General features: G+C 42.0%; 1 protein-coding gene across 1 annotated transcript in view; it reads left to right on the top strand.

Annotated features, from left to right (window-relative positions):
* Positions 1 to 289: 289 nt before the first annotated feature.
* The window catches only part of CAP2 (cyclase associated actin cytoskeleton regulatory protein 2), a 136673-nt gene continuing 110634 nt past the window's right edge, over positions 290 to 26328 (top strand). The window contains exons 1-2 of the mRNA XM_061398781.1: positions 290 to 369; positions 23583 to 23704. Coding sequence (XP_061254765.1) covers positions 23584 to 23704 — 121 coding nt within the window. The 5' untranslated portion in view covers positions 290 to 369; position 23583. The remainder of the gene's footprint in view (positions 370 to 23582; positions 23705 to 26328) is intronic.

Genomic DNA, 26328 nt, shown 5'->3' with positions numbered 1-26328 from the left:
GCTGCCTGATGCAGCGAATTCATTCCTGTCTGAGCCTGCCGCCCTCTGCCTTCCTCCTCTCGCTCTTTTCTCCCACGGCCCATCTGCCCCTCCTCTCCTCCATCCCCTCTCTCCCCTCCGCTCCCCTTTATTTCCACTCCCCCCCGGCGGAGCTTGGCTCCCCTCCCTTCCCCCCTCTCCCTCTCTCTCCCTCTCAGCGAGTCAGTATTTGGAGCTCCCGGAAGCCGCCGGCCACTCTCCCCGGGAGCAGCGTGACCGACACCGACTCCTGCTAGGGGGGGTGAGGAGGAGGAGGAGGGGAGGAGGGCGCGCGAGTGGCCGAGCGCGGATTGGCATCGCCCAGCACCGGACCGCAGAACCCGAGGGCAGGTAATCCAGAGCTGCCGGGCCGGGCCGGGCCGGGCCGGGAGGGGCGCGGGGTGGAGTGGGGGGAGCACCCCGCGGCCGCGCTCGGAAGTTGCGCTCCATGGGTGGGGTACAGAGGAGCCCGGGCCGAGGCGCGCGGGGAATAAAGGCGCTTGCTGGCCCGCATGCGGGAGAAGCGGGCGGCCGCGGGGCCTGGGTGCAAGGCCCGGACGCGGGGGTGCGGGCGTGAGGGGGGCACCCCATCTGGGTCAGCGCAGCGGCGCTCCCCGCCCCCGCCGCCTGCCCGGTGCGCGCCGCGCAGGCCGGGCTGGAAGGCGGGTGCGGGCGTGCAGCGGTCTCGGGGCTGGACCCGTGGCTGAGGCCTCGCAGCCGCACTCCAGGCGGGTCTAACTTTGGGGGTGCTCGCCCCCTCTGCTCTGAGCCTCAGGGGGTGCGGGGTATTGGGGAAGGGGGGTTGTCATTGGACTGAATTTGATCCTAGCCAGGAAGTGCTGGAAAGAAATGGACCTGGCTTCTCTGCAGAACCTGACCTGAGGTCTTGAGTCACTTTAAAAAAATGTACTGGCCACTGAGGCATTGAGGGACAGCTCCGAAGAGGTCACCTCGCCACCACTGGGTCTTTGCTTGGGTAGAGGGGTTTGGTGGAAGCAGCTTCGTTATCTTCGCTTTGGAGACTAATAATCACATATGCAAATAGCCTTGCCGTTATTGCCATCAGAGTGGTATCAGACATCACAAATAGGCTGCAGGGTTTAGCGATATTTGAATTATTGCATTCTCTAAAAGGAATGAATATGGATATTGAACTAGAATTAGGTCCAAACAGCCAAAGCGGAGATGAACACAGCAGAGAAGATCAAGAACCTCTGGTTATATAGTCAGAGGAATGCAGAAGTCTATGGGACTTAAACCACAAAAGTTAACCAGAATTGTTTGCAGAGTACTATTTCTTTACTGCTTATATAAGACTTTTTTAATTTAAGGAACATGGCTTAGAATTCTTGGCAAAATATCTAAGCCCATGTAATGTAAGGTTACGGCTGTGGAGTGATCCTTGGGGGAATTGTTCTTATAGTTATTAAAGTCCAGTTAGACTGTAAGCCTCCTGAGGGCAAGGGTGGGTATTTTTTAAAGATTTTACTGCACCAAGCAGTATTTGACTCCAACCCTTTAATGAACAGGCAGTAAAAGTTTGTTAAAATGATTAACCCAACGGTTTGAGTGTGATTGTGACTTTTTGAAGATACTACATTATTTTTTAAGGAAACACTACTCTTTGATCTCCAAATCTAAAAGTCCTTAATAAATTAGAACTGAGGTATCATAAATATTTATTAAAATTAAAGAGGAAAAAATTGAGAAATCATGAAGGTAAATGTCAAGGCAGTATTGGCTAGTAGGAAATAGGTTTTTGCTGCTCATTGTAGAAGTGAAAAATATTTTAACTTGTTGATATAAGGTAAGGTTTAGAGTAAAGGGCTGGATAGTAAACTTGTAGACTTTCTTGGCTCTGTGGTCTCTTTAGTAACTACTCATCTGTGCTGTTGTAGCTTAAAACCAGCCACAGAAAATGACTAAATAAATGATGTGACTGTATTTCACTTTATTCGTGGACACTGAAATTTGAAGTTCATATAATTTTCATCAGTATTGAAATTTGTTATCCAGCTCTGTGACCCCGTGGACTGTAGCATCTGCCAAGCTCCCCTGTCCTTGAAATAGTCTTTTTTTTTTTCCAGGCAATAAAAACTGTAAAATTCATTTTTAGCTTGGGAGAGGATGGGAGACACAAAAGCAGCTGGAGAAAGGGGGCAGGTTTGTCACGTTGGTAGTAGTTTACTCTTCCCTCCTACCATGTGTAGAGTTTGGAGGGGAACCTGTTTGTTTGGTTTTTTTTTTTTTAAGATTTTTTTCTTTTTTTGATGTGGACCATTTTTAAAGTCTTTATTGAGTTTGTTACAATATTGCTTCTGTTTTATAGTTTGGTTTTTTGGCCACAAGGCATGTAGGATCTTAGCTCCCTAACTAGGGATTGAACCCTCACCCCCTGCATTGGAAGGCAAAATGTTAACCACTGACCTCCAGGGAAGTGCCTGGAGAGGCACCTCTCGAAAGGATCAATGGGCCAGATTAACTGGGGGCTTAAGTCATACCAGGAGCTTCCCTGGTGGCTCAGAGGTTAAAGCGTCTGCCTGCAATGTGGGAGACCAGGGTTCAATCCCTGGGTTGGGAAGATTCCCCTGGAGAAGGAAATGGCAACCCACTCCAGTACTCTTGTCTGGAGAATCCCATGGACGGAGGAGCCTGGTGGGCTGCAGTCCACGGGATCACAAAGAGTCAGACACGACTGAGCAACTTCACTTTCACTTTTCACTTAAGTCATACCCAGGAGTTAAGTTAATACCTTCAAGAGTAGCATTAACTTATTTTGGGCATTGCAGTATTTTGTGTCCAATATTTCCTAACAGACATCTTTATGTATGACGTTTCCTTTTTAATTCATCAATTATGTAATATACATAAAATAATTTGGTAAGTTTATGTAAACAGTAAACATAATATTCAAATAACTGCCTGTAGCCCTGTCCCGGGCTTCCTGGGTGGTGCTAGTGGTAAAGAACCTGCCTGTCAATGCAGGAGACATAAGAAACTCAGGTTCGATCCCTGGGTCAGGAAGATCCCCTGGCGGACAGCATGGCAACCTACTCCAGTATTCTTGTCTGGAGAATCCCATGAACAGAGGAACGCGCCAGGCTCCAGTCTATGGGGTCTCAAAGAGTCAGACATGACTGAAGCAACTTAACATGGCAGCCCTTTCACTAGGGCTTTCAACCCTTAAACACTAGGGCTTATGAACTAGATAATTGTGAAAATATAACCCACAGAATGGGAGAAAATATTTTAAAATCCTATATTTGATAAGGAACTTGTATCCAAATATATAGAGTTCTTACAACTCAATAATAAAAAGTAACCCAATATAGAAATTGTCAAGATATCTGAATGAATATTTCTCCTAAGAACATATACAAATGGCCATAAGCACATGAAAAGATAGCTCAACATCATTATTCGTCAGAAAATGCATATCAAAACCACAGTGGGGTACCACTTCACACCCACTAGGATGGCTAGAATTGAAAAGTCAGATAAGTGTTGGTGAGCGTGTGAAGGAGTTAGAACCCTTGACACCCTTATATGTTGCTGGTAGAAATATTTCTTGTACAGTTGCTTTGGAAAACAATTGGGCAGTTCCTCAAAAATTAAACAGAGTTACCATGTGAAACAACAATTTCACTCTTAAGTATATACATCCAAGAGAAATGAAAGCACATGTTGGCACAAAAACCTGTACATAAATGTTTATACCAGCACCATTCATAACAACCAAATTAAAAATAACTGAGATATCCATAGGCTGAGGAATGGATAAATAAAATGTGATATATCCATACAATGGGATTTTATTTAGCCATAAAAAAGAATGAAATACTGATTACATGTACCTTGAAACCATTATTCTAAGTGAAAGGATTTAATCAAGAAAGACCACACATTGTATCGTTCTGTTCATATGGAAATGTTCAGAACAGGGCAATGTATGGAGACAAAGTAGGTTAGTGGTTTCTTAGGTGTGGAGGTTGATGGTGGGGGTGGGGGTGATAGCAAAGGGTGCAGGGTTTGTTTTTGAGCTGGCAAAATGTTCTAAAACTAGTGATGGTTGTGAACATCATCAGATGGTACACTTCAGATGGGTGAATTGTACAGTAAGTCCCCTACATACAAACCTTCAAGTTGCAACCTTTCAAAGATGCATATGTATTATAAACCTATTATAGTACTATAATCATATGTGAGCCATATCTCAATAAAGTTGTTAAACAGAAGGCTAGAAAAAGAGGACTAGATTGCTACCCATACTGTTGTATATTTCTTTATGCCCTTCTCCTATGACATTCACTGTACCCATCCTTACACTGGATTTTGTGTTAACCATTCCTGATTTTATTGTAAAATGCTTTTGTGACATGTATATGTTCCTAATCAAGTTTGTCTACATTTGCTTGTTTTTCTAAAACCATATTTTTTATTTTACATTTCCTTAGGAGGGACCTTTTATTTTGTTTCTGTCACTGAAGGGGTTTTTTGGCTGTGCTGGGTCTTTATTGCTGTACTCAGTCTTTCTCTAGTTGCAGCACACAGGCTCTGGAGCGCGGGCTCAGTGGCTGTGGCAAGTGGGCTTAGCTTCCCCTTGGCGTGCAGGATCGTAGTTGTCAGACCGCAGACCAAACCTGTGTCCTCCACATTGGAAGGAGGATTCTGATCCACTGGACCACCAAGGCAGTCCCTTTGTTTTTGTGTCTGTGTTCTTTTTAATTTATAAAAAGGGTATATGTATATTATAACCTCACTTTTAAAAAGCTCAAAACTAAGTTTTCAAGGATTATCCGTGTTGTTGCATGTAACTATGTATTATTGTTGGCAAATATTCCACAGTTTATCCTTTCTCTTATTGATGGACATTAGGGTTGGCGCCCATGTTTTGTTGCTTTGGACACTTTTTTTCCATGTGTCTTGGCACACATGTGTCTTCTGTGTGAATGTGCCATGTATTGTAATTACCAAAAAGAGAGCTGATTGACATACACAGTAGTGGTATAACCCCAGCTTATTCATTCCCCTAAACCAAGTGCTTTAATCTGATACCCTATTATAAATCTCTTCCTACTTAAATTCTAGTTATAATATCTGGTTTCTCATCACCTAAGAAGCATGGAAAAACACTATTTTAAAATGCTAAAATGAATTTGCTTGATAGATGTAAGCAAGCTTCTTCCACTGTGAAAGAGGGAAGTCCAGTGAAGTTCCACAGGATAAATGTTACTTGTATGAAAAAAGTCTTGGTTGTTCAGTCATATCTGACTCTTGGCAACCCATGGGCTTTAGCTCTCCAAGCTCCCCTGTCCATGGAATTCTTCAGGCAGGAATACTGGAGTGGGTAGCCATTTCCTTCTCTAGGGAATCTTCTCGATATTTGCATGCCAATACACAATTATTACTTGCTTTATTATCAATTTTCTACATGTTAACTTTTAATTACAACAGCAGAGTCATGGACCAGAAATGACTGAAATAACCCAGAAGGATGAGCAATTATGCTACTCAACTAAATTTCAGTCTCCCTAAATTTTTCCTTACATTGATGATTTAAATAATTTTAATATTTCATCACCATATGATGTTAAGTATATAACTCAAGGAGTTCAAAAAATTTGAGTGACATTTCTATTACAAAATTTCATCCATTTGCATCTCATTATATGAATAGTTTGCCAGGATTTACATTGATAAAAACAAAAATTGAGAATCAAATTGATTTTCAACCTTGACTCTTTCTAGCAATAAGTATACTGATCCCATATGCATGAGACAATTGAAAAATAAGAGCTTTAAAGAGAGAGGTTTTCAATGAAAAAAATACCTTTTATCTACATTTACTAATATTTGTCAATATTTGTAGTATTTGTTTTGTTTTTGGTAAGTTCCTTCTAGTAAGAGTTACAGTGGTAACAACTAGGAGAGCACTCTTTACCATTGAATTTAAATACATATATATATCAGATGACACCACCTTTATGGCAGAAAGTGAAGAACTAAAGAGCCTCTTGATGAAAGTCAAAGAGGAGAGTGAAAAAGTTGGCTTAAAGCTCAACATTCAGAAAACTAAGATCATGGCATCCGGTCCCATCACTTCAAGGCAAACAGATGGGGAAACAGTGGAAACAATGGCTGACTTTATTTTTCTGTGCTCCAAAATCACTGTAGGTGGTGATTGCAGTCATGAAATTAAAAGACGCTTACTCCTTGGAAGGAAAGTTATGACCAACCTAGACAGCATATTAAAAAGCAGAGACATTACTTTGCCGACAAAGGTCCGTCTAGTCAAGGCTATGGTTTTTCCAGTGATCATGTATAGATGTGAGAGTTGGAGTATGGAGAAAGCTGAGTGCCGAAGAATTGATGCTTTTGAACTGTGGTGTTGGAGAAGACTCTTGAGAGTCCCTTGGATTGCAAGGAGATCCAACCAGTCCATCCTAAAGGAGATCAGTCCTGGGTGTTCATTGGAAGGACTGATGTTGAAGCTGAAACTCCAATACTTTGGCCACCTGATGCAAAGAGCTGACTCATTTGAAAGGACCCTGATGCTGGGAAAGATTGAGGGCAGGAGGAGAAGGGGATGACAGAGGATGAGATGGTTGGATGGCATCACCAATTCGATGGACATGAGTTTGGGTAGACTCCGGGAGTTGGTGATGGATAGGGACACCTGGAGTGCTGTGGTTCATGGGGTCGCAAAGAGTCAGACATGACTGAGCGACTGAACTGAACTGATATATATATATATATATATACACTTTTGATACAGAAAAGTATGATAGGGTAATGAATAAAAGACATTAAAGCATAAAATATGTAAATCTAGGATAAACGCTTATAGAGTGAGAAGAATGGAAATGTAAATTAACGGAGAAATATAATCATGCAAGATTTTTGACTGTCAAAGAACAACCTCTTTATGTATTCTTTTAAAGTAAATGATGATGAATTTCAATGGATGTATTTCAGCAAGTGATAAAATAGTTTTAGTTTTACATGTCAATATTTACAGAATACTGGCAGCTACATTCTTCACAACAGTTCACATTTTGGTGAAAATGTTTACATGTCAACCTAAAAATGTGAAAGAGGGATTTACAAAGTTCTTTTAGGTTGTATACACGTAAGAATTTGAAAATCCCTTTGAAACTCATCCTGCTTCCATTTTCTGACCGAAAATAAGAGTCTCAATTCAGTTCAGTTCAGTTCAGTCTCTCAGTCGTGTCTGACTCTTTGCGACCCCATGAACCGCAGCACTCCAGGCGTCCCTGTCCATCACCAACTCCCGGAGTTCACTCAAACTCATCTCCATCGAATTGGTGATGCCATCCAACCATCTCATCCTCTGTCATCCCCTTCTCCTCCTGCCCTCAATCTTTCCCAGCATCAGGGTCCTTTCAAATGAGTCAGCTCTTTGCATCAGGTGGCCAAAGTATTGGAGTTTCAGCTTCAACATCAGTCCTTCCAATGAACACCCAGGACTGATCTCCTTTAGGATAGACTGGTTGGATCTCCTTGCAATCCAAGGGACTCTCAAGGGTCTTCTCCAACACCACAGTTCAAAAGCATCAATTCTTCGGCACTCAGCTTTCTCCATACTCCAACTCTCACATCTATACATGATCACTGGAAAAACCATAGCCTTGACTAGACGGACCTTTGTCGGCAAAGTAATGTCTCTGCTTTTTAATATGCTGTCTAGGTTGGTCATAACTTTCCTTCCAAGGAGTAAGCGTCTTTTAATTTCATGACTGCAATCACCACCTACAGTGATTTTGGAGCACAGAAAAATAAAGTCAGCCACTGTTTCCCCTGTTTCCACTTCTGTTTGCCATGAAGTGATGGGACCGGATGCCATGATCTTCGTTTTCTGAATGTTGAGCTTTAAGCCCACTTTTTCACTCTCCACTTTCACTTTCATCAAGAGGCTCTTTAGTTCTTCACTTTCTGCCATAAGGGTGGTGTCATCTGCATATCTGAGGTTATTGATATTTCTTCTGGCAGTCTTGATTATAGCTTGTGCTTCCTCCAGCCCAGCCTTTCTCATGATGTACTCTGCAGAGAAGTTAAATAAGCAGGGTGACAATATACAGCCTTGACATACTCCTTTTCCTATTTGGAACCAGTTTGTTGTTCCATGTCCAGTTCTAACTGTTGCTTCCTGACCTGCATACAGGTTTCTCAAGAGGCAGATCAGGTGGTCTGGTATTCCCATCTCTTTCAGAGTTTTCCACAGTTTATTGTGATCACACAGTCAAAGGCTTTGGCAGAGTCAATAAAGCAGAAATAGATGTTTTTCTGGAACTCTCTTGCTTTTTCAATGATCCAGTGGATGTTGGGAGTTTGATCTCTGGTTCCTCTGCCTTTTCTAAAACCAGCTTGAACATCTGGAAGTTTATGGTTCACATACTGCTGAAGATTGAAAATAAGAGTCTGTGATGTGGCAAACCATTTCTGCAGGTTTAGTGTTGATAAATTAACTGATTCATTGATTGATAGTGACTCCTTATTTTACTAGATTCAGAGAAGATTTTTGAAAGGTCAAGTTCTTGATACTTGTGACACCTCTCCAAAGAGGATGATAGCCCAGTACATTTTATTTATTTATTTTCAGGCAGTTATGTTAATATCATTATTCATTTTTCTTGTTCTTCACTTGGAGGCATTCTCTGTAATGCATTGCATTTGTGTATATGTATGTGTATAATAACCAGACAGATAGCACTCTGGATCTGTAAATGTATAGCTTTCTCCAAGTTTGGGAAGTTTTTGGCTGTTATTTTTTCAAGTATGTTTCCTACCTCAGTCTCTTTGTCCTCTCCAGAAATTCCAGTGATACTAATATCAAACCTTTTTGTATTATCCCACAGGCTTTTTAGGCTCAGTTCACTTTTTTGTTCCGAGAAGGCAGTGGCACCCCACTCCAGTACTCTTGCCTGGAAAATCCCGTGGACGGAGGAGCCTGGTAGGCTGCAGTCCATGGGGTCGCTAGGAGTCGGACACGACTGAGCAGCTTCACTTTCACTTTTCACTTTCATGCATTGGAGAAGGAAATGGCAAGCCACTCCAGTGTTCTTGCCTGGAGAATCCCAGGGACGGGGGAGCCTGGTGGGCTGCCGTCTATGGGGTCACACAGAGTCGGACATGACTGAAGCGACTTAGCAGCAGCAGCGGCGGCGGCACTTTTTTCTTCAACTTTTTTCTCTTCTTTAGATTGGATAATATCTACATCAAGTTTATTGACATTTTCTTTGTCATCTCTGTGCTGCTTTTGATCCCATCCCATACATTTTGTACTTGTTATTGTATATTTCAGTTCTAAAATTTTCACTTGTTTCTTTTTTGTAGGTTTTGTGTCTCTGTTGAGAACTCTGATCTTTCAATTTATGTTGAGAGTGTTTACCTTCATTTCTTAGAACATAGTTAAAAACAGCTTCTGTAATCTATCTGATAATTTCAACATCTGTATCATCTTGGAGTTGGCATGTGATAATTGTCTTTTCTTTTAAGGGTTGACCATGTTCTCCTGGTCTCCTGCATGTTACTGATAATTTTTTTTAACTGAATTCTAAACATTTTGAGTATTATGTTGTGAGACCTCTGGGTCCTTTTGAAATGCTCAGTGTTTTCTTTTACCAAGCAATCAACACAGTTCTATATTGCATCCTGTGGGAATGGTTCCAATATCAGTTCAGTTTTCAAAGCCTTTGCTCTGTTGCGTTGGATCCCATGGAAGCACTGTTTAGGGGTTAGTCTGGGACTTGAGCAGTGAGATTTGAGCAGAACTTAAATCGTAGTTCAGTTCTCAAAGCCTTTGGATCTGTCCTACACATACATAGCTCAGGGGTGAGACTGGGGGGTGTCCACTGGTTCATGTACAACGTCAGGGGACCCCCTTCTTCAGCTGTCTCCATTCTGAGATTCCTCCCACACTCCCCTTCCCCTGGGATCCTTTTGCTGCTCTTCTGGCCAGAAGGACTGGGTTTCTGTTGAGGTGTTAGCTACTTCTGCTGCTGCCGTTCAGTTTCCCCAAACAGGGGCCATCCTTAGGACAAAGAAGTAACAGAAAATAAGAGAGGAGAATGACAGGGATTCTGACTACACTCTTTGGATCACAAAGGGCCCTTTCCCTGCTCCTCTGGCAATACGATTAGGATTTTTGGGAGGTATTTTAGCTGTCTGTGCTGCTGCTTGCTCTTCTACCATGCAGTTCTCTGATGGGCAGCCACTCTTGGAAAAGAAAAAAGGGAAAAAACCCAAGCAATCCAGACTTTCCCTCACATCCTTCCATTTATATGGGCCTCCTTTTCAAGGCTTCTGATTGAAAAGAGGAGGCTTCTCTCAGAGATTTTTTTTGTTTGTTTTTTCATTGGCCACACCATGCAGCGTGGATGACTACCCCGACCAGGGATCGAACCCACACTCCCTGCATTGGTGACGCAGAGCCTTAATCACTGGACCACCAGGGAAGCCCTCTCTCAGGGTTTCTGTTGCTTGTATCCTGTGTGCAGTTCCAACTGCAAGTCACCTCTGAAGGGAAAAGAGGAACAAGCCCAGAAATGCGCTCCCAAATGGATCCTTTTCCCAGTGTTGATTGCCCTTCTCAATACTCCTGCTGCTGCTTATCCTTCAGGGTCAGGAGTTGCCTCTTGCATTTGAACAGTTTAGAGACAGGCTGTGGTGAGCATATTCCCTCTGAATGGTCTCTGGGAGCCCCTCCTCCTTTCTTACTCCCTTTTTCCACTTTTCCCCCATCCCTCACCATTCTTTCCTTTCTGCTTCTCTTTCTCTCTTTCCCCTTTACTCTAAGCTCCCAGGTCCAAAGAGCAAAAAAGAACTTTGCATCTTCTGGTGGTCCACAGCTCTATTTAAAAACTGATGTTGTCATAAGTAGTAAATCGAAGTCAAGTATGGAAGTGGTCAAGTATTTTGAACGTCAAGTATTTTGGCCCCTACAACTAGTTCCAGGAGTGAGGGGTGTGGCCATTCAGAGCAGCCTCTGGTCAAGTTTAATTACTACCTGTGACTTTGTAGGGAGATGAGAGTGCCAGAATCCCTCAGATTTAACCAGTTTTCAACCACCTCTTTAGAAAAAGAAGTACTTATTTTTGTTTTGTTTTTTGTAGCTTTGGTGGCAGTGGTGGTTTAGTTGCTAAGTTGTATATGACTCTTGTGACCCCATGACTGTAGCCTGCCAGGCTCCTCCATCCATGAGATACTCCAGGCAAGAATACTGGAGTCAGTTGCCATTTCCTTCTCCATTTTGTAGCTTTATTGAGGTATAATTTTGCATACCATAAAATTACCCACTTAAAGTGCACAATTCAATGATTATTAGTGCATTATACAACAGCCACCACAATCCTGGCTTAGATCGTTTCTATCTCTTCAAATAGAAATTTTGTACCCATTTGCAGTCACTCCCCATTTCTCTCCCCAGCCCCAAAGTGAAAGTGAAAGTCACTCAGTCGTGTCCAACTCTGCAACCTCATGGACTGTAGCCTGTCAGGCTCCCCGTCCATGGAATTCTCCAGGCCAGAGTACTGGAGTGGGTAGCTGTTCTCTTCTCTAGGGGTCTTCCCAACCCAGGATTTGAACCCAGGTATCCTACATTGCAGGTGGATTCTTTACCTTCTGAGCAACCAGGGAAGCCCCTCCCTAACCCAAGGCACCCACTAAACTACTTTCTGTCTCTACAGATTTGCTTTTTCTGGAGAGTCATATAAATGGAATTATACAATACACGGTCTTCTGTGTCTGCTTCTTTCACCAAGCATAGTGTTCTTGAGGTTTGTTTATGTGGTAGTATGTGTCCATACTTCACTCCTTTTTATTGTTGAATAATACTCCATTGTACGGATGGACCACATTTTGTTCATTCATCTTTCAGTTGATGGACATTTGGGTTGTTTCCGTCTTGTGTGTGTGTGTGGCCATTGTGAATGATGTTGTCATAAACATTTGTGTACAAGTCTTTGTGTGTGTGCACACATTTTTCTTTTTTTAATGTTTATTTATTTGGCTGGGTCTTAGTTATGGCATGTGGGATCTAGTTCCCTGCTACTGCTAAGCCACTTCAGTCATGCCCGACTCTGTGCGACCCCATGGACTGCAGCCTACCAGGCTCCTCTGCCCATGGGATTCTCCAGGCAAGAGTACTGGCGTGGGGTGCCATTGCCTTCTCCACTAGTTCCCTGAGCAGGGATCAAACCCAGGCCCCCTGCATTAGGAGCAGGGAGTGTTTGCCTCTAGACCACCAGGGCCATCTCTGGATATATGTTTTCATCCCTCTTAAGTAGGTAAATATGAGTAGAATGGCTGAACAGTATGGTAAAAATGTGCTTAACTTCTTAGGAAACTTCCAACCTTTTTCCACAGCAGCTGCACTATTTTACATTCCCACCGGCAATGCAGGAAGGTTCCAATTTCTTCACAACCTTACCAGCACTTGATATTGTTTGTCTCTTTGATTGTAGCCATCCTAGTGGGTATTTTCAGTTCCCCTAGTGAAGGTATAACCCGGTGGTTACAGATAGAAAAGATAACCTGGTGTCGTTGTGGTTTTGATTAGGATTTTCCTGGTGACTTGATGTTGAGTGTTTTTATAGGCAGTGTTGGCTATTTGCATATTTTCTTTGGAAAAACGTCTCTTCAAATATTTTGCCCGCTTTTAAGTTGGTGTACTTGTCTCCTTCTCATTGAGTTTCAGGTGTTCTTTATGTATTCTGGGTACAAGGCGAATAATACGTTTACTTTAAGGAGGAACAAAAGGTCCATGGAAGCCCTGCCTGGGCCCTGGCAGCCTGGCCAGGGGGGCTCCACCGTTCTTCTTTACCCAGTGCCAGAATGTGGCCCTGGGGGGAAGTCGTAGAAGCATCTCTTTGACCTCTCCCTCCTCCATGGCCTCAGCAGAGCAAAACAACAGCAAATAGAAAAGCTCAGGAATAGAAAGACTCCTCAATAACATAGGAGTGCAGAAAGAGGGTGGGAAGGGAGAGCAAAAGATCTCCAGCAAAAGGTCCTTACTTCATGTTTAGCTAAGAGAGCACCTGCTTCAGGAATGGAATGTGTTAGGGATCTGTTCTGGTCCCAGTTAGCATTCAGAGTCTGTGATTTTATGTCTCTGTCCTTACACAGCCCCATCACCCCAAGTCAGGGCACAGCACCAGCCTTTAAGATATAGTTAGACGTCCCACATGGTTTCTGATTCCGCTGGACTCTCTTCTGCTGAAATAGCCCAGTGCCCTGTGTCCTGGTGTCTTCAGGGCCAGCTGTCCTTAACAGCCAAACCATCTGCTCCCCAGGGAAATCATGGTGCCTTGAAAATAGAATCTGTGTCTCATCCATATATGTAGCCCCGGGAACTCTGCTCAAGACACATACAATTATCATAAGTCTGAATGAAGAGGAAGGGATGAGTTCATGTATTGGAAGTGAGAAAACTGAGACTCAGGTTAAGCAGTCTACCCAGAGTCACACAGGTTGTCAATGAAGGGATTGGGTCTCAAATTAAGATTCTCTGATACCAAAAATACTTTTTCCACTAAGTCAACTTATGAGTCCTAGCCTCTCATCTTCAGAGATTCCAACTTAGAGAAGAAGTATTTGTACTAATAGACTGAACAGGGATGGTTCTGGGGAGTGATGCCACAGTGTGGAGAGGGCAAATGGGCTGAGGAGGTCATTTCTCTATGTGGTTTGTTTATGACGTCCTTCTGTACCCAACTCTGGATTTGGTGGACATGACAGGAAGTACTTCAAGGAAGGTTATCTCTGATGGGTAGGATGAGGGATGACCTCTTAGAGGGTTGGGATTCAAAGCCTGTGTGCATCAGGGCCTGAAGGGGTCCTGGGAGAAGTGGAAATGGCAGGACTGTAGTATAGAAGGGTTGTGGGGTTGTATTTGGGAAGGGGTGAGTTATCTCGCTGATGGACTCTTAGGAACCTGGTGAGTTGTAGTGGTAGGGTGGGGGCCTTTTGAAAATCAAGCTGAAGTTTGCTTGTTTGCTTTTTTCTCTGCAGTGGAACATTGTTAGAGGCTTTAAAGGAATCAGTTGGCTAACCAGGATCATACGCATTTTCTCCAGTTCTGTGAAAAATTTAAAGTGCTCTTTTATTCATGTAACTCTCTGATCTCTCCTCTTCTGATTCCACTGTTTCAGAGCTTAAAGACTCTTGAAACTTCTTTGCAGTAAAAAGAAAACAGTGGCTTTGAGACCTCCCTGGTGGTCCAGTGGCTAAGACTCCCACTCCCAATGCAGGGTACCTGGGTTCAAACCCTGGTTGGGAAACTAGATCCCACATGCCTCAGCTGAAAGATCCCACGTGCTGCAACCAAGGCCCGGCGCAGCCAAATAAAAAATATAAATACATATTTAAAAAATAATAAAAATGGTGACTTTTTTGCTGTTTGGTGAGAAACTGGCTCCAGACGGTCCCTTTGGAGACTAAGGGAAAGATGAAGGCAGGTACCTTGACAATGTGAATGTGTGTCTTATGGAACAACTCTCTGACTTGACTGAGCAGTGTCTGCTTGCAGCCTCCTACCACTACAGCTGGCAGGATGTGTATTTTAATTGCTCTTGATTTTCTATGTACGAGTATTTTCATAGCAGATAGTGGGGACTATCTTGATGAATGGTACAGCGTATTTAGTGAGCCAGTCAATGAACGGATGAATAATGCCATGGTTTGTTTCTTCTATACATACCATTACCCTAATTAGTAATAGTGAACCACAGGATCACTTCCCCCAGTGACTGGTAGGTTACAGAGGAAAGAACAGATAATTGTCTCAATAGTCTCAATAAAGAGAAACCACAATCTAGGAGAGTCTGGTGTGAAGATAGTTAACCAAATATTTTTGAATTTGGGTGAACTTATAGAGAAAGTCGGAGAAGGTGATGGCACCCCACTCCAGTACTCTTGCCTGGAAAATCCCATGGACGGAGGAGCCTGGTCGGCTGCAGTCCATGGGGTTGCTAAGAGTGGGACACGACTGAGAGACTTGAGTTTCACTTTTCACTTTCCTGCATTGGAGAAGGAAATGGCACCCCACTCCAGTGCTCTTGCCTGGAGAATCCCAGGGACGGGGGAGCCTGGTGGGCTGCCGTCTATGGGGTCGCACAGAGTCGGACACGACTGAAGCGACTTAGCAGCAGCAGCAGCATAGAGAAAGTAGTCCATTGTGACTTTTTATTGTTTGCAGAGAGCTCACATAAAAGCCAACTGCCCAGCCTTACCCTAAGAAAAAGTTTGACAGTCTTCAATTTCCTGTCACTTCAAGTCTATTTTCTATTTAATGTTAGGCTCGTGATCTTTGAAATCCCTTGGATCTGGGTTTCTCTTACAGAGGAGAAACTCCCCATGAGTATTTCTGCATCTTTGGTCTAGTTAGAAGTTTAAACCAGCAACCCAGAAGACTTGGCTCTTTTATTAACCTGAAAATATTCCCAAAGTAGTATTTATTTGTTTTATGAATTTGCTGTGGGAAATTTATAAAACTGTATAGACAATATGGAGTTTTTTAAAAAATCTGAAAACCTAAAGAAAAAGAGCCATAGAGAGACTTCCCCAGTGGTCCAGTGGTTAAGACTCTCCCTTCCAATGCAGGGGGCATGGATTTGACCCCTGGTCAGGGAATTAAGGTCCCACATCCTACAGGGTGCAACTAAAAATTAAAAAGCAAACAAAACAACAACAGCAAAAAGAACTATGGAAAACCCGAAGGTTCACATTGGAGGGAGCAGGCATGCTCTTTCCTATCACGGGAGGAAGACACTGTAGGTCTCCGTAGGAAAAACTAATCTTGTGTCTCCTTTTAAATGGAAATTTCTTCTGCAAAAATCTGGCTTTCCACCTGATCTAGGATTATACCAGTGAGTGGGCAGGCGAGGGAAAGGCAGTGAGGGGTAGCCAATTAATTAGTCAATCAAAAAATATGTATAGAGTTCTCCATGCACCCAGCAGCATGCAGACTCAGTGGGAGATACAAAGAAAGTGAGATACAACCTCAGCCCATGGGAAGCTTGTACTGGTTTCCTTTTGAGGCAAGGTATACATGTGCTAGCAGAAAAAATGGCACGAGGAGGCATTTGCATTCAGCAGTCTGTCTCGTAGATACCAAGTGTGTAGTACAGACAAATAGGCTGCTATTTGGAGAAGGCAATGGCAAGCCACTCCAGTACTCTTGCCTAGAAAATCCCATGGATGGAGGAGCCTGGTAGGCTGCAGTCCATGGGGTCCCTACGAGTCGGATGCGACTGAGCGACTTCACTTTCACTTTTCACTTTCACACAATGGAGAAGGCAATGGCAACCCACTGCCGTGTTCCTGCCTGGAGAATCCCAGGGATGGCAGAGCCTGGTGGGCTGCCGTCTATGGGGTCGCACAGAGTCGGACACGACTGAAGCGACTTAGCAGCAGCAGCAGCAGCAGGCTGCTATTCTGGGCTTATCACTACTTCCTCTGTGCCATGGGGGTGTCAGTGTTCAAGGTAGCTACGGAAGCTGCTTTTCATAACTGGTTAGACTGAGTAGCTAGGAACTTAGCAGACCTCTTGCCACCGAACATAAGATGGTTTGATAGAGAAAACAGGAGGGATGAAGGAGGGTGTTGTTTTTTTTTTTCCCCAAAAAATAGTTCCACAGAGATGTCCTCAGAGGACTAACTAAAAGCAAAAGTCATATAAAAATGTTTGGGGTGGGGGGAAACTGTGACTATAAAATTACTAATTACACAGGAAAATTTTTGTTTTTGTAATAACCATTACACATAGACTTGAGAAAATCTCTTTTAGAAATGTTGAAGGAATAAGTACATTGACAGAAGAAAGTGAAATGTTGAAAAAAATAATGATAAAGGTGTATTGACCTGAAGTTTTCAGCTAGTCATTTCCGTTGTTTAGATCTTCTAGATGATTGCTCAGTGTTTCAAGTTCATGACAGCTTGATGTAGCAGTGTGTAGGCTAACTATTCCCGTGAGAGCAAGGTGGAGATGGGAGATTTTCATGACAGTAGCTGACATGTCTGTCACTGACCTCGTGCTAGACTTTTTATGTTTTGGTATGCATGTTTATAGCAATCCTATGTACAGGTGGTAACTAAAGTAAAACCAAATTAAGCTCTTTTTCCAAAGTCCTCCAGCTAATAATTCCAAAGCCAGGCCACCTCTATGCTACCCCACTTAAAGATGAGCAAAACAATTGAGACTTTATAAAAAGGTTAAAAAGTGTAGGGAACTCTCCCATTCTGGAAACCACTATGAAAAAAAGGATAGGAATACTGTTTCTCCTATGTTTTAAGTGTAGTCATTGTACTATTGGCATAACATTGGACACTGGACATAAAATTGGACAGTGTGTGTGTGTGTGTGTGCGTGTGTGTGTGTGAGAAGTCGCTTCAGTCATGTTGGACTCTTTGCGACCCTATGGACCGTAGCCCCCCAGGCTCCTCTGTCCGTGGGATTCTCCAGGCATAAATACTGGAGTGGGTTGCCATGCCCTCCTCCAGGGGATCTTCCCAACCCAGGAATCAAAACTATGTCTCTTGTATCTCCCTGCATTGGCAAGTGGGTTCTTTACCACTAGCACCACCTGAGAAGCCCTAAAGGTAAATAATATTAGGAACTAAATATCTGCAATTTAACAATGGGTTTTGTAAGATGACCAATGAGGAAAAAAAAATAGTATTTTTAAACACTAACAGCTGGATTTCCCTGGGGGCTCAGTGGTAAAGAATCCACCTGTCACTGCAGGACACACAAATTTGATCCCTGGTCCGGGAAGATCCCACATGCCTCAAAGCGACTAAGCCTATGCACCACGACCATTGAGCCTGTGCTCCAGCGCAGGAGCCACAGCTAGTGAGCCCACGTGCCCTAGAGCCAGTGCTCTGCAACGAGAGGAGCCGCCACAACGGGAAGCTCGCAAACGGCAACTGTTGAGTAGCCCTCGCTTGCCGCAACTAGACAAAAGCCCACACAGCAGCGAAGACCCAGCACATCCAAAAACAAATAAGTAAATAAAAACAATGACAGCTACCTCTCCTCCTAGCAAACCGTCTCCAGAACACCTTATTATTCCAAGAACAGTATATGAGAAAATACTGATCAGCTGTATTCTTACTGAAGTGCATGAAGTTTTTGTAAATGTATGCAGTTGATGTAAGAGAAGTTTGAATTGTTTAAATATTTAGAATGCTAACTTCTTTGTTTGAAAACAAATAGACTTGTTTTATTAACTCACCCAGAGACAAACTATATGCACTGTTCATTCTCCAATCTTTTCTACACTCCTGAAAATCATTGATAAGAAAATATTTGGGGACAAAAAATGTTTGATCAACAACAGAGCACATCATCATGAAAATTCAAAACACTGGGGATAAAGAGAAGATCCCATAAACTTCCTCCAGAAAGGAAAACACGGATTACATCCGAAGGAAGAAGGATCAGAATGGCTTTGGACTTAGCAGCAGCCGCCTAGGAAGCTAGAAGAGAATGGAGTGAAAACTTCAAGATTGCAAGGAAAATTTCCAGCCTAGAATTCTATACTCTACCAAACCAGTAGTCACATGTGAGGGCAAAGTATAGATATTATCAGACTGCTAAGGTCTCAAAAAAATTGCCCTTTTATGTACATGTTTCCGAGGGTAATACTCTTCCCAGTTAAGAAAGTATCTCAAGAAAGAGGAAGATGTAAAATTCAAGCAACAGGTGATACTGCACTGGAGGGAGAGGAGGGAGAGTGAAGGTAGAGGCGGACCCCAGGGGACAGGTGTGTAGCAGGCCTGCAGAGCAGTCTTGCGGTTGGAGTGATCTCCAGAAGAGATGCCTCTGAAAAGAAAAAGCTAAGACAATTCCGAGTGTGTTTGGCCCTGTGGAAAGGAGACTTGTTCAACTCCTGGAAAAGCTTGGAGATGAGTGATTAAGTATAAAGAAAACTGAGAAGCTGAACATCATAGCTGTAGGAAAACAGGTTGTGCAAAAATGGAACACGATCTTAGCATACCTCATGACTCAGCTGTGAGTAGTCATAATTGTTTTAACACTGATGACGAGTCACAGAAAAATTGTGATATCATAGTGTTGGGAGGATGGGACAAGAGGAAATGTGCATTGATGTGCTGGTGGAGATTAAGCAAGAGAAAAGGAAACCCTCATGTTTCTGGAGGGAACTCAATGGATAATGCCTAAAACTGAAGGAAACAAACAAGACATAGAGATAGAACCATGCTACTTAGAGATAAGGAGGTAATTACTAAAAGAAACAGCTGAAATAATTGAACATGGTTGACTCTTAAGGCAAAAAATGGAAGAAGGCATTCAGGGGACTGTTGTGGTTTTTGTGATAAGCCTTGTAGAATTATTGACTCTACGTTATGTGCATTCTTTGATAAAAATAAAAAACTTTTTAAAAAGTAAGGGGTAATTCAGATAAGAGAAAATGACAAGGATGAGTTACCATTCCCATTATAAAGAAATTCAAAATAAAATACTTAAAAATTAATACAAAATAAGAAATTAAGATTCATCTCAAGTATAATTTCCTAAACATTCAAAAGAGACAGTCATGTAATTCCATGTTCCTCTCCCTTTTTTTTCCCACCCATCCTCACTCTCTGGTCAAATGTTTGGGCTTCTTCTCTGTAAGCTGTAGGTTATAGGGGAACTTCAGCTTAGAGTTGGCTTCTACTTGAGTTAGAATGACTAGAAAATGTGGAGGCCAAGTTTGAGCTGTATTGTCTAAGCCAGTCTCTTGGTTGTCCAGCTGTGTATCTGGTTTCTCTTTGCATCTCCTCAGAGTCTTAGAATATCTCAGCTTCAGCCATTCTGCCCTGTCTCCCTCCTCTGCTGGCTTCCTGACCCAGGCTCATCTGTCTGTCCACCTGGCCTTGACACATTCCTTCCTCTGACCCTGCTGCCTACATTTGCTTTGACCGTCCTCTCCACTTCCTCAGCCTAATTCTTAATTCCTGGCTCCCCACCTCCTCATCTGAACGTGGCTAAATCCACTTTGGAGAACCAAGGCGAATGGAACTGCCTGGGAGGAATGTGGAGAATCTGTAGCTCTGTCCTTTCTTCATTCTTGAGAGCCCAGCTGCCAGCTGAGCGCACATGTGGGGGAAGTGTGTGTGTGTGTGTGTGTGGTGTGGTATGGGGCAGTGCGGGGGTGGGGGGTGAGTGGGGAGGAGAAGAGAGCACAGCCGTCTTGGACTCCGTCATTTGCCCTGGGAATGCTCGTGTATTTTTGATATCCTGGTGTCGTCTTTCTTTTATTTGTTCTGCATGTCTCTTAGATACCGGTCTAAAATTTAAAACCCAGAGGCATCTTTCCAGCTTCCTTGCATGAGCACTGTTTTGACCTCTTAAGAGGCCATGGCCAGACTTCAGCTCCTGGTGATCTTACATGAAGTGACATCTGATTCGCTTTTAGACTGCATTCCACACCAATCTGCCCGGCCCTGCAGTTTATGGGCTCACTCCTGTTGTCTTTCAACATATGGAGCACTGTGAGATAGTGTGAGTTTGAATCTTGTCAGGGAGGCTGATTAAGCCACCATCAGGGACAGCAGTCCTATGTGTGAAATGTCCCAGGCCTTCCCGAACAGCTCTGGGAGCGGCTGGGGGTGGTTAGTGCTTCTCCATTGAGGGGCAGAGAGACCTTGCTAACAAAGCAAACACATTGTTTTTGTATCACGGGCGAGGTCCACGGTGGTAACATTTGGCACGTTGAGTAACAGGGAACATAGATAACTGTGAACAGATGGGCAACTATTAAAAGATCCAGGGGCTTTTATCATTTCTCAGTTGGCCTTCACCCACCTACAGGATACCCAGTTCCCTTGTTAAATTACATAAAGAGCGCAAATAAATTTCTTCTCCCTCCTCTTTTTTTTTTTTTTTTCAATTGCGATGGAAGCAAAAGCTCTGACGTTGAAGAAGAGAATAGATGAGAAACTTCTAATTTTGAATCCCCTTGGGATTAGATGCTGATTTCAGCTGCACACAGAACACTGCCCCATATTTTTAAAGAGTAGCTGCTGGCAGTTTCAGAGGCGATGACTTTCCAAAATAGACAGTGAACTCCCCTGTCTGTATCTGGTGACCATCTGACATTTGGGACACAGACTTACAGAGCCATCCACGTGTTTTGATGCGTATAACCTCGCTGTTAGAAAATGGCAGTGGCATGTCATTAAGCTTATGCTCAGAACTAATGGAATACAAAATACAAAAAAGAAACACCTTACCTGGTTCCCAGAAGCAGTGGAAAATATTTACACATCTTAGAGCAATGAGATTTCTCCACACTCTGGGGAAGTGTTGTCTCTGGTATAGGAGTGTGCTAGTCCTCTTTGGCTCAGGATGATACTTGGAGAGTTCATAAGAGAAGAAGTGGGACTTCCCTGGTAGTCCAGTGATTAAGACTTTGCCTTCCAGTGCAGGGGGTGTAGGTTTGATCTTCGGAAGCTAAGATCCCACATGCCTCATGGCCAGAAAACCAAAACATGAAACAGAAACAATATTGTAACAGACTCAGTAAAGACTTGAAAAGAAAGAGTGAGAAGTCCAGACACTGATTGAGATGAGACATGTCTTCCTCTGTCTGGGGCAGCAGCCTGATTTTGCCCAAAGCAGTCATAGGTTGGTACGGTCAGTTATGGTACATATACCTGAATCTGATGAACCTGGCCAAATTAGATTGGGTTCATCAGAGGTGGCCTTAATAACATTACATTCCAGGGCCAGTAATTTTAAAGTATGTCCTGTGTGGGCCTCCTGGTGGTTCAGTGGGAAAGAATCTGCCTGCCAATGTAGGAAACCCAGATTGGATTCCTGGGTCAGGAAGATCCCCGGGAGAAAGAATGGCTACCCACTCCAGTATTCTTGCCTGGGAAGTTCCATAGACAGAGGCGCCTGGACGGGCTACAGTCCATGGGGTCACAAAGACTCAGACACAACTGAGCGACTGAGTACACACACACATGTACACTAAGTGTAGCTATCGAAGATCTGTTTGAACGCAGGAGGGGTAGATACCCAGCCCACTTTTATTCTCAGTCCCTTAGCTTCGAAACCAATTTATCCCAGCTAGGAGTGTTGGGTAGCTAAAGATCCATGTGTCCAAAAACAACCCCAACAAAATCTAAATTTTATTCTAAAAATAACCAGCGGAAAATGGAAATAACCATTTTTATTATTTTATTTATCTGTTCATGTATTTTTTACTGTTAGTTTTGGCTCTGCTGGGTCTTCGTTGCTGGATTTTTCTAGCTGCAGTGCAGACTTAGTTGCCTGATGGTATGTGGAATCCTCCTGGAACAAACGTTGAGCCTGTGTCCCTGGCATTGGCAGGCAGACTCCCAATCCCTGGACCACCAGGGATGTTCTCTCATTCTTATTATTTTAAACTAAAACCTACACTATTAAAAAATAATTTAAAACAATTAACACTGAAGCCAATGATAATAAGTAGAAGACAGCCCTTGGAGGGAATGGCATCTGTTGCCGAATGATACAGTTTGATAAACGCATACTTCTTCTGTGCTGGGCTCTTTGGTTTAAGATAATTGAGTAAGCAAGGGTTATCACTGGGTTTAGTGTCCCCTGTAGAATTATACTTTAACAGAATTATTGGAAATAGATAAAACATGCTGACACCATTTAGCAGGAATGTTGGTAATGTTAATTATGAGATATATGTTCATGGGATTTTTTTCTCTTCCTTATTTTTTAAATTAAGAAAGTATGATAGCACATTTATAGGAGACTTGGAAAATACAGAACACAGTTACATATAGTTCTTATATATTACAATTATTTTTAAGTAGATAAATTGAGATTTTTAGTTGGAGTTTGAGTATCAAACTCTCAAAAATTAAGAGAACAAATATACAGAAAAGTAGAAGGATATAGTAGACCTGAAAAGCACCATGAACCAATTCAACATAATTAAGATTTATATAATTTTCACACAATAGTAGGATATAAATTCTATTCAAGTTCCCATAGGCTATAAACTAGGAGAAACTGGAACATATCCAGGGACATAAAACAAGGCACAAAATTTTCATGGTCTGAAGGTATTGAAATCATACAGAGTCTGTTCTCTTATCACTATGGAATTATGTTAGAAATCAATATCAAAAGATATTTGAAAATAACCCACATATTTTCAAGTGCAATGGTTCACAGTCTTTTAAGTAAATGTTATGCATCAATTCATCGTAGAATAAAGAAGCATCCATGGAGACACATGATAATGGTATAGAGAGTGAATATTTGTGTGTTGCAATATGATTCTTATAAACATCCCTGAATTGAATAGAAAATAAGATGAGCTCAATGTAATTAGTTTTTATTCTGCTGTAAGTTTTATGTTTTTTTGAATTTCACCTATTTCCCTGACATATAGAAATACTCTCGAGGTAATTAAAGCCATAGCCATTCCGAATAATTTTTATTTTCCTTCTCGCTGCTGTTAAGTTTAATGGTGTCAGCTTGCTAATCCTCCCTGATGCTCACATGGCCTCCATTTGTGCCGGCATTTTCCTAGGATGGCAGAGATGCAGGGGCTCATGGAAAGACTGGAGCGGGCTGTTGGCCGGCTGGAGTTGCTGTCTGCAGGGTCACACAGGCCTCCTGGGGACTGCGGGGAAATTAACGGTGTCAACGGAGGTAGGACTACACAGTTGTCATTACTGGTCTCTTTGTGGGTCACTTTGTTTCCATCATTGAGTTTTCATGAAACATTTCTATGAACTTTAACTCCTCCATTTCTTCCTTTCCATGTGACCATGACGTTAACCAGATGCAAGCGATCCCCCCCAAAAAGAAAAAGAAAGTCTCAATCCACAGTCCACAAAAATTACCTCTATCTGTGCCTTTTAACAGTACAATGCATGAGCTGAATGTTATTATTCTTTTCTTTTAGTGTTTATACTGCTCTTCCACATTCAGTGACTAAGTATATTATCTAAGTCATTATCAAAAAGAAGCTAATGTTCTCTATTAGACTGTAAATTGGAAGAAATTATCATTCTGTGCATTTTAATTTTAAAGAGAACAAGTCATTAAGTGTAAGAACTACAGTTTTGAAGGAAGAGAATCTGATGTGAAACCAAATATTATTTCGAGGTAGCATGATCACATCACATTGCTTTACATTTACCATTCCTCACCAAATGTGTTTTTAAAATTATATGCTAATGCCACACATTTTTAAAAAGAGTTAAAAAATAATGTGAACAAACATATAAAAAGTTAACTACTTCTTTAAAAAGATACTATGCGTGGTCAAATCTGTTATCTACAGTAATTTTTCCAAATTCTTTTTGTCTAAGGTTGCAGATTTAGCAAATAAGAATACAAGACACCCAGTTAAATTTGCATTTCAGACAAACTACCTTTTTTTGGTTGAAGTGTATTCTGAATACTGCATGGGATATACTGCATGATACATACTTCCTCTTAAAATTTATTCTGTGTTTATTTGAAATTCAAATATAAATGGACAATCTGTATTTAATCTGGCAACTCTATTCTTGTCTCACACCCATTGCTTCCATATCTGACCCATTTTGAATTTTGTCAGTCTTTTGGGGCTTGAGAAAAGCCTTGGGGAAGAGGGGGCTTCAGAAAAAAAAGCTTTCACTGGGCAAGATCCACATTGGTGCTTCTAGAATTTCAAGCGTATTTGGAGCTGTGCCTTGCATTACATGCCCTGGGACAGAAATTACTGTGTGAACACAAATGCACAGGCTGGGTTTTTCCCCCCTCCCTACCCCTCAAACATAATGAAAATTAAAATGCCCTGAATGAATTGAAAGGGGATGTTGTTTAAGGGAAAGCTGCCAGGGGCCTGTAAGTTTTTTCCGCATCAAATAAGACACATCTATGATTTCATTTTAAGCTTCTTTTTGTTAACTATACAGTTGGAATATGAGATTCAATAGACTTTATTTGTAAGGAAATATTTTCATGTTCTTCTTCAGTGATTTGTTTCCTTATGCCTTTGGCATCAGGTGATCAAAAGACATTGCTGAGATTGCTGCCCACAAATATAAAGCCTGTGAATACATAAAATAAACTCCAACTCCCAGGAGGCTGTGTAGTGTTGCTGAGTTAAGGAAAAAAGAAACCCCAATAATTCAAACCTCACTTACACACAGAGGTACTAGACTGCTCTTTGTCCTTTCTTCATAGAAGAAGAATTTCCTGGGGAAATTAATAAGCTAAGCAAATTTGGAAGGCATATACTTAAATTACTTAAATATTTAAACACAGTTTCTAGTATAACAAAACATTCCAAACCAGTTATTAAAGTTCTTTTAAAAAAAACTTAGCCAGCAATTTACTATCCTATTGATAGTATGAAATGAAGACAGGTACTTGGTTAGTAGGATAATTAGTAAAAGGTCTGAATGATGTCCATCCTTAAAATCTTTTCTTATCCTGAACAACATCTCTTCCACTTCTTCTAAATTAGTCAGCTTTGGTAATTTTCTAAATTTTATTTTTAACAAATCCTTAAAGACAATCTTCTCACCTTCATTTACACCTTCAAATGTAAACACCATCATTACAATAATGTTATAACTAAGGTTAATTTTTTTAATTTAAAAAGAAACTTGTAGAAGGAACCAGTTCATTACAGATCCATAGTATGCACAGATCAAAGAACTGCCCTATGAGACTGGTGTTATGTTGTGTTTTATGATGTGTTTTTTGCTTACTTTGACAATCAGGTAAGTTAGGCTCAATTCTTGAAGAAATATTTTCATGCCTGCCAATTGACAAGTACTGTGGTAGATGCAGGGGCATCTAAGATGAATTATACACAGTCCTAAATCTTCCAAAATCTTTGGTCTCGATGCATTACTATTCTGGGCCTCAAATGCTTTGATTAAGAGATGCTCAAAGGATGCAGACTTGGGAGAAAGACAGGTCATTAAAGGCTGCCCGGAGGAGGTGTGAGCAGAGCTGAGTGATGAAAGGAAATTGAAAAATATTCCCTTTTATCATTGTCCCTTCTGCTATGTAGAGGCCTCCATCACATTTTAAAACCTTTTCCCACTTTAAACACTAAGCAGAGACCCCTCAGACCTCTTCTACGGCAACAAACAGGTTTATCTGTTTCCAAATGGATCCGCGAGGAATCTTTGGGTTTGCACCTCTTTTATGTTATAGAAGTTGGTACACACTGCATTTTAAACTTAGGATGATAACTCAGCTTCAGTACCCTGCCTAGAAGTGAGACTTAGAAGTAGGTGCAGAGAACTGTGCACAGCTGTTTCCATCAC

Source organism: Bos javanicus, chromosome 23 (genome assembly GCF_032452875.1).
Source record: "Bos javanicus breed banteng chromosome 23, ARS-OSU_banteng_1.0, whole genome shotgun sequence".
NCBI classification, from domain to species: Eukaryota; Metazoa; Chordata; class Mammalia; order Artiodactyla; family Bovidae; genus Bos; species Bos javanicus.
The sequence above is the reverse complement of the archived record's forward strand: the minus strand, read 5'-3'. Positions and strand labels throughout refer to the sequence as shown.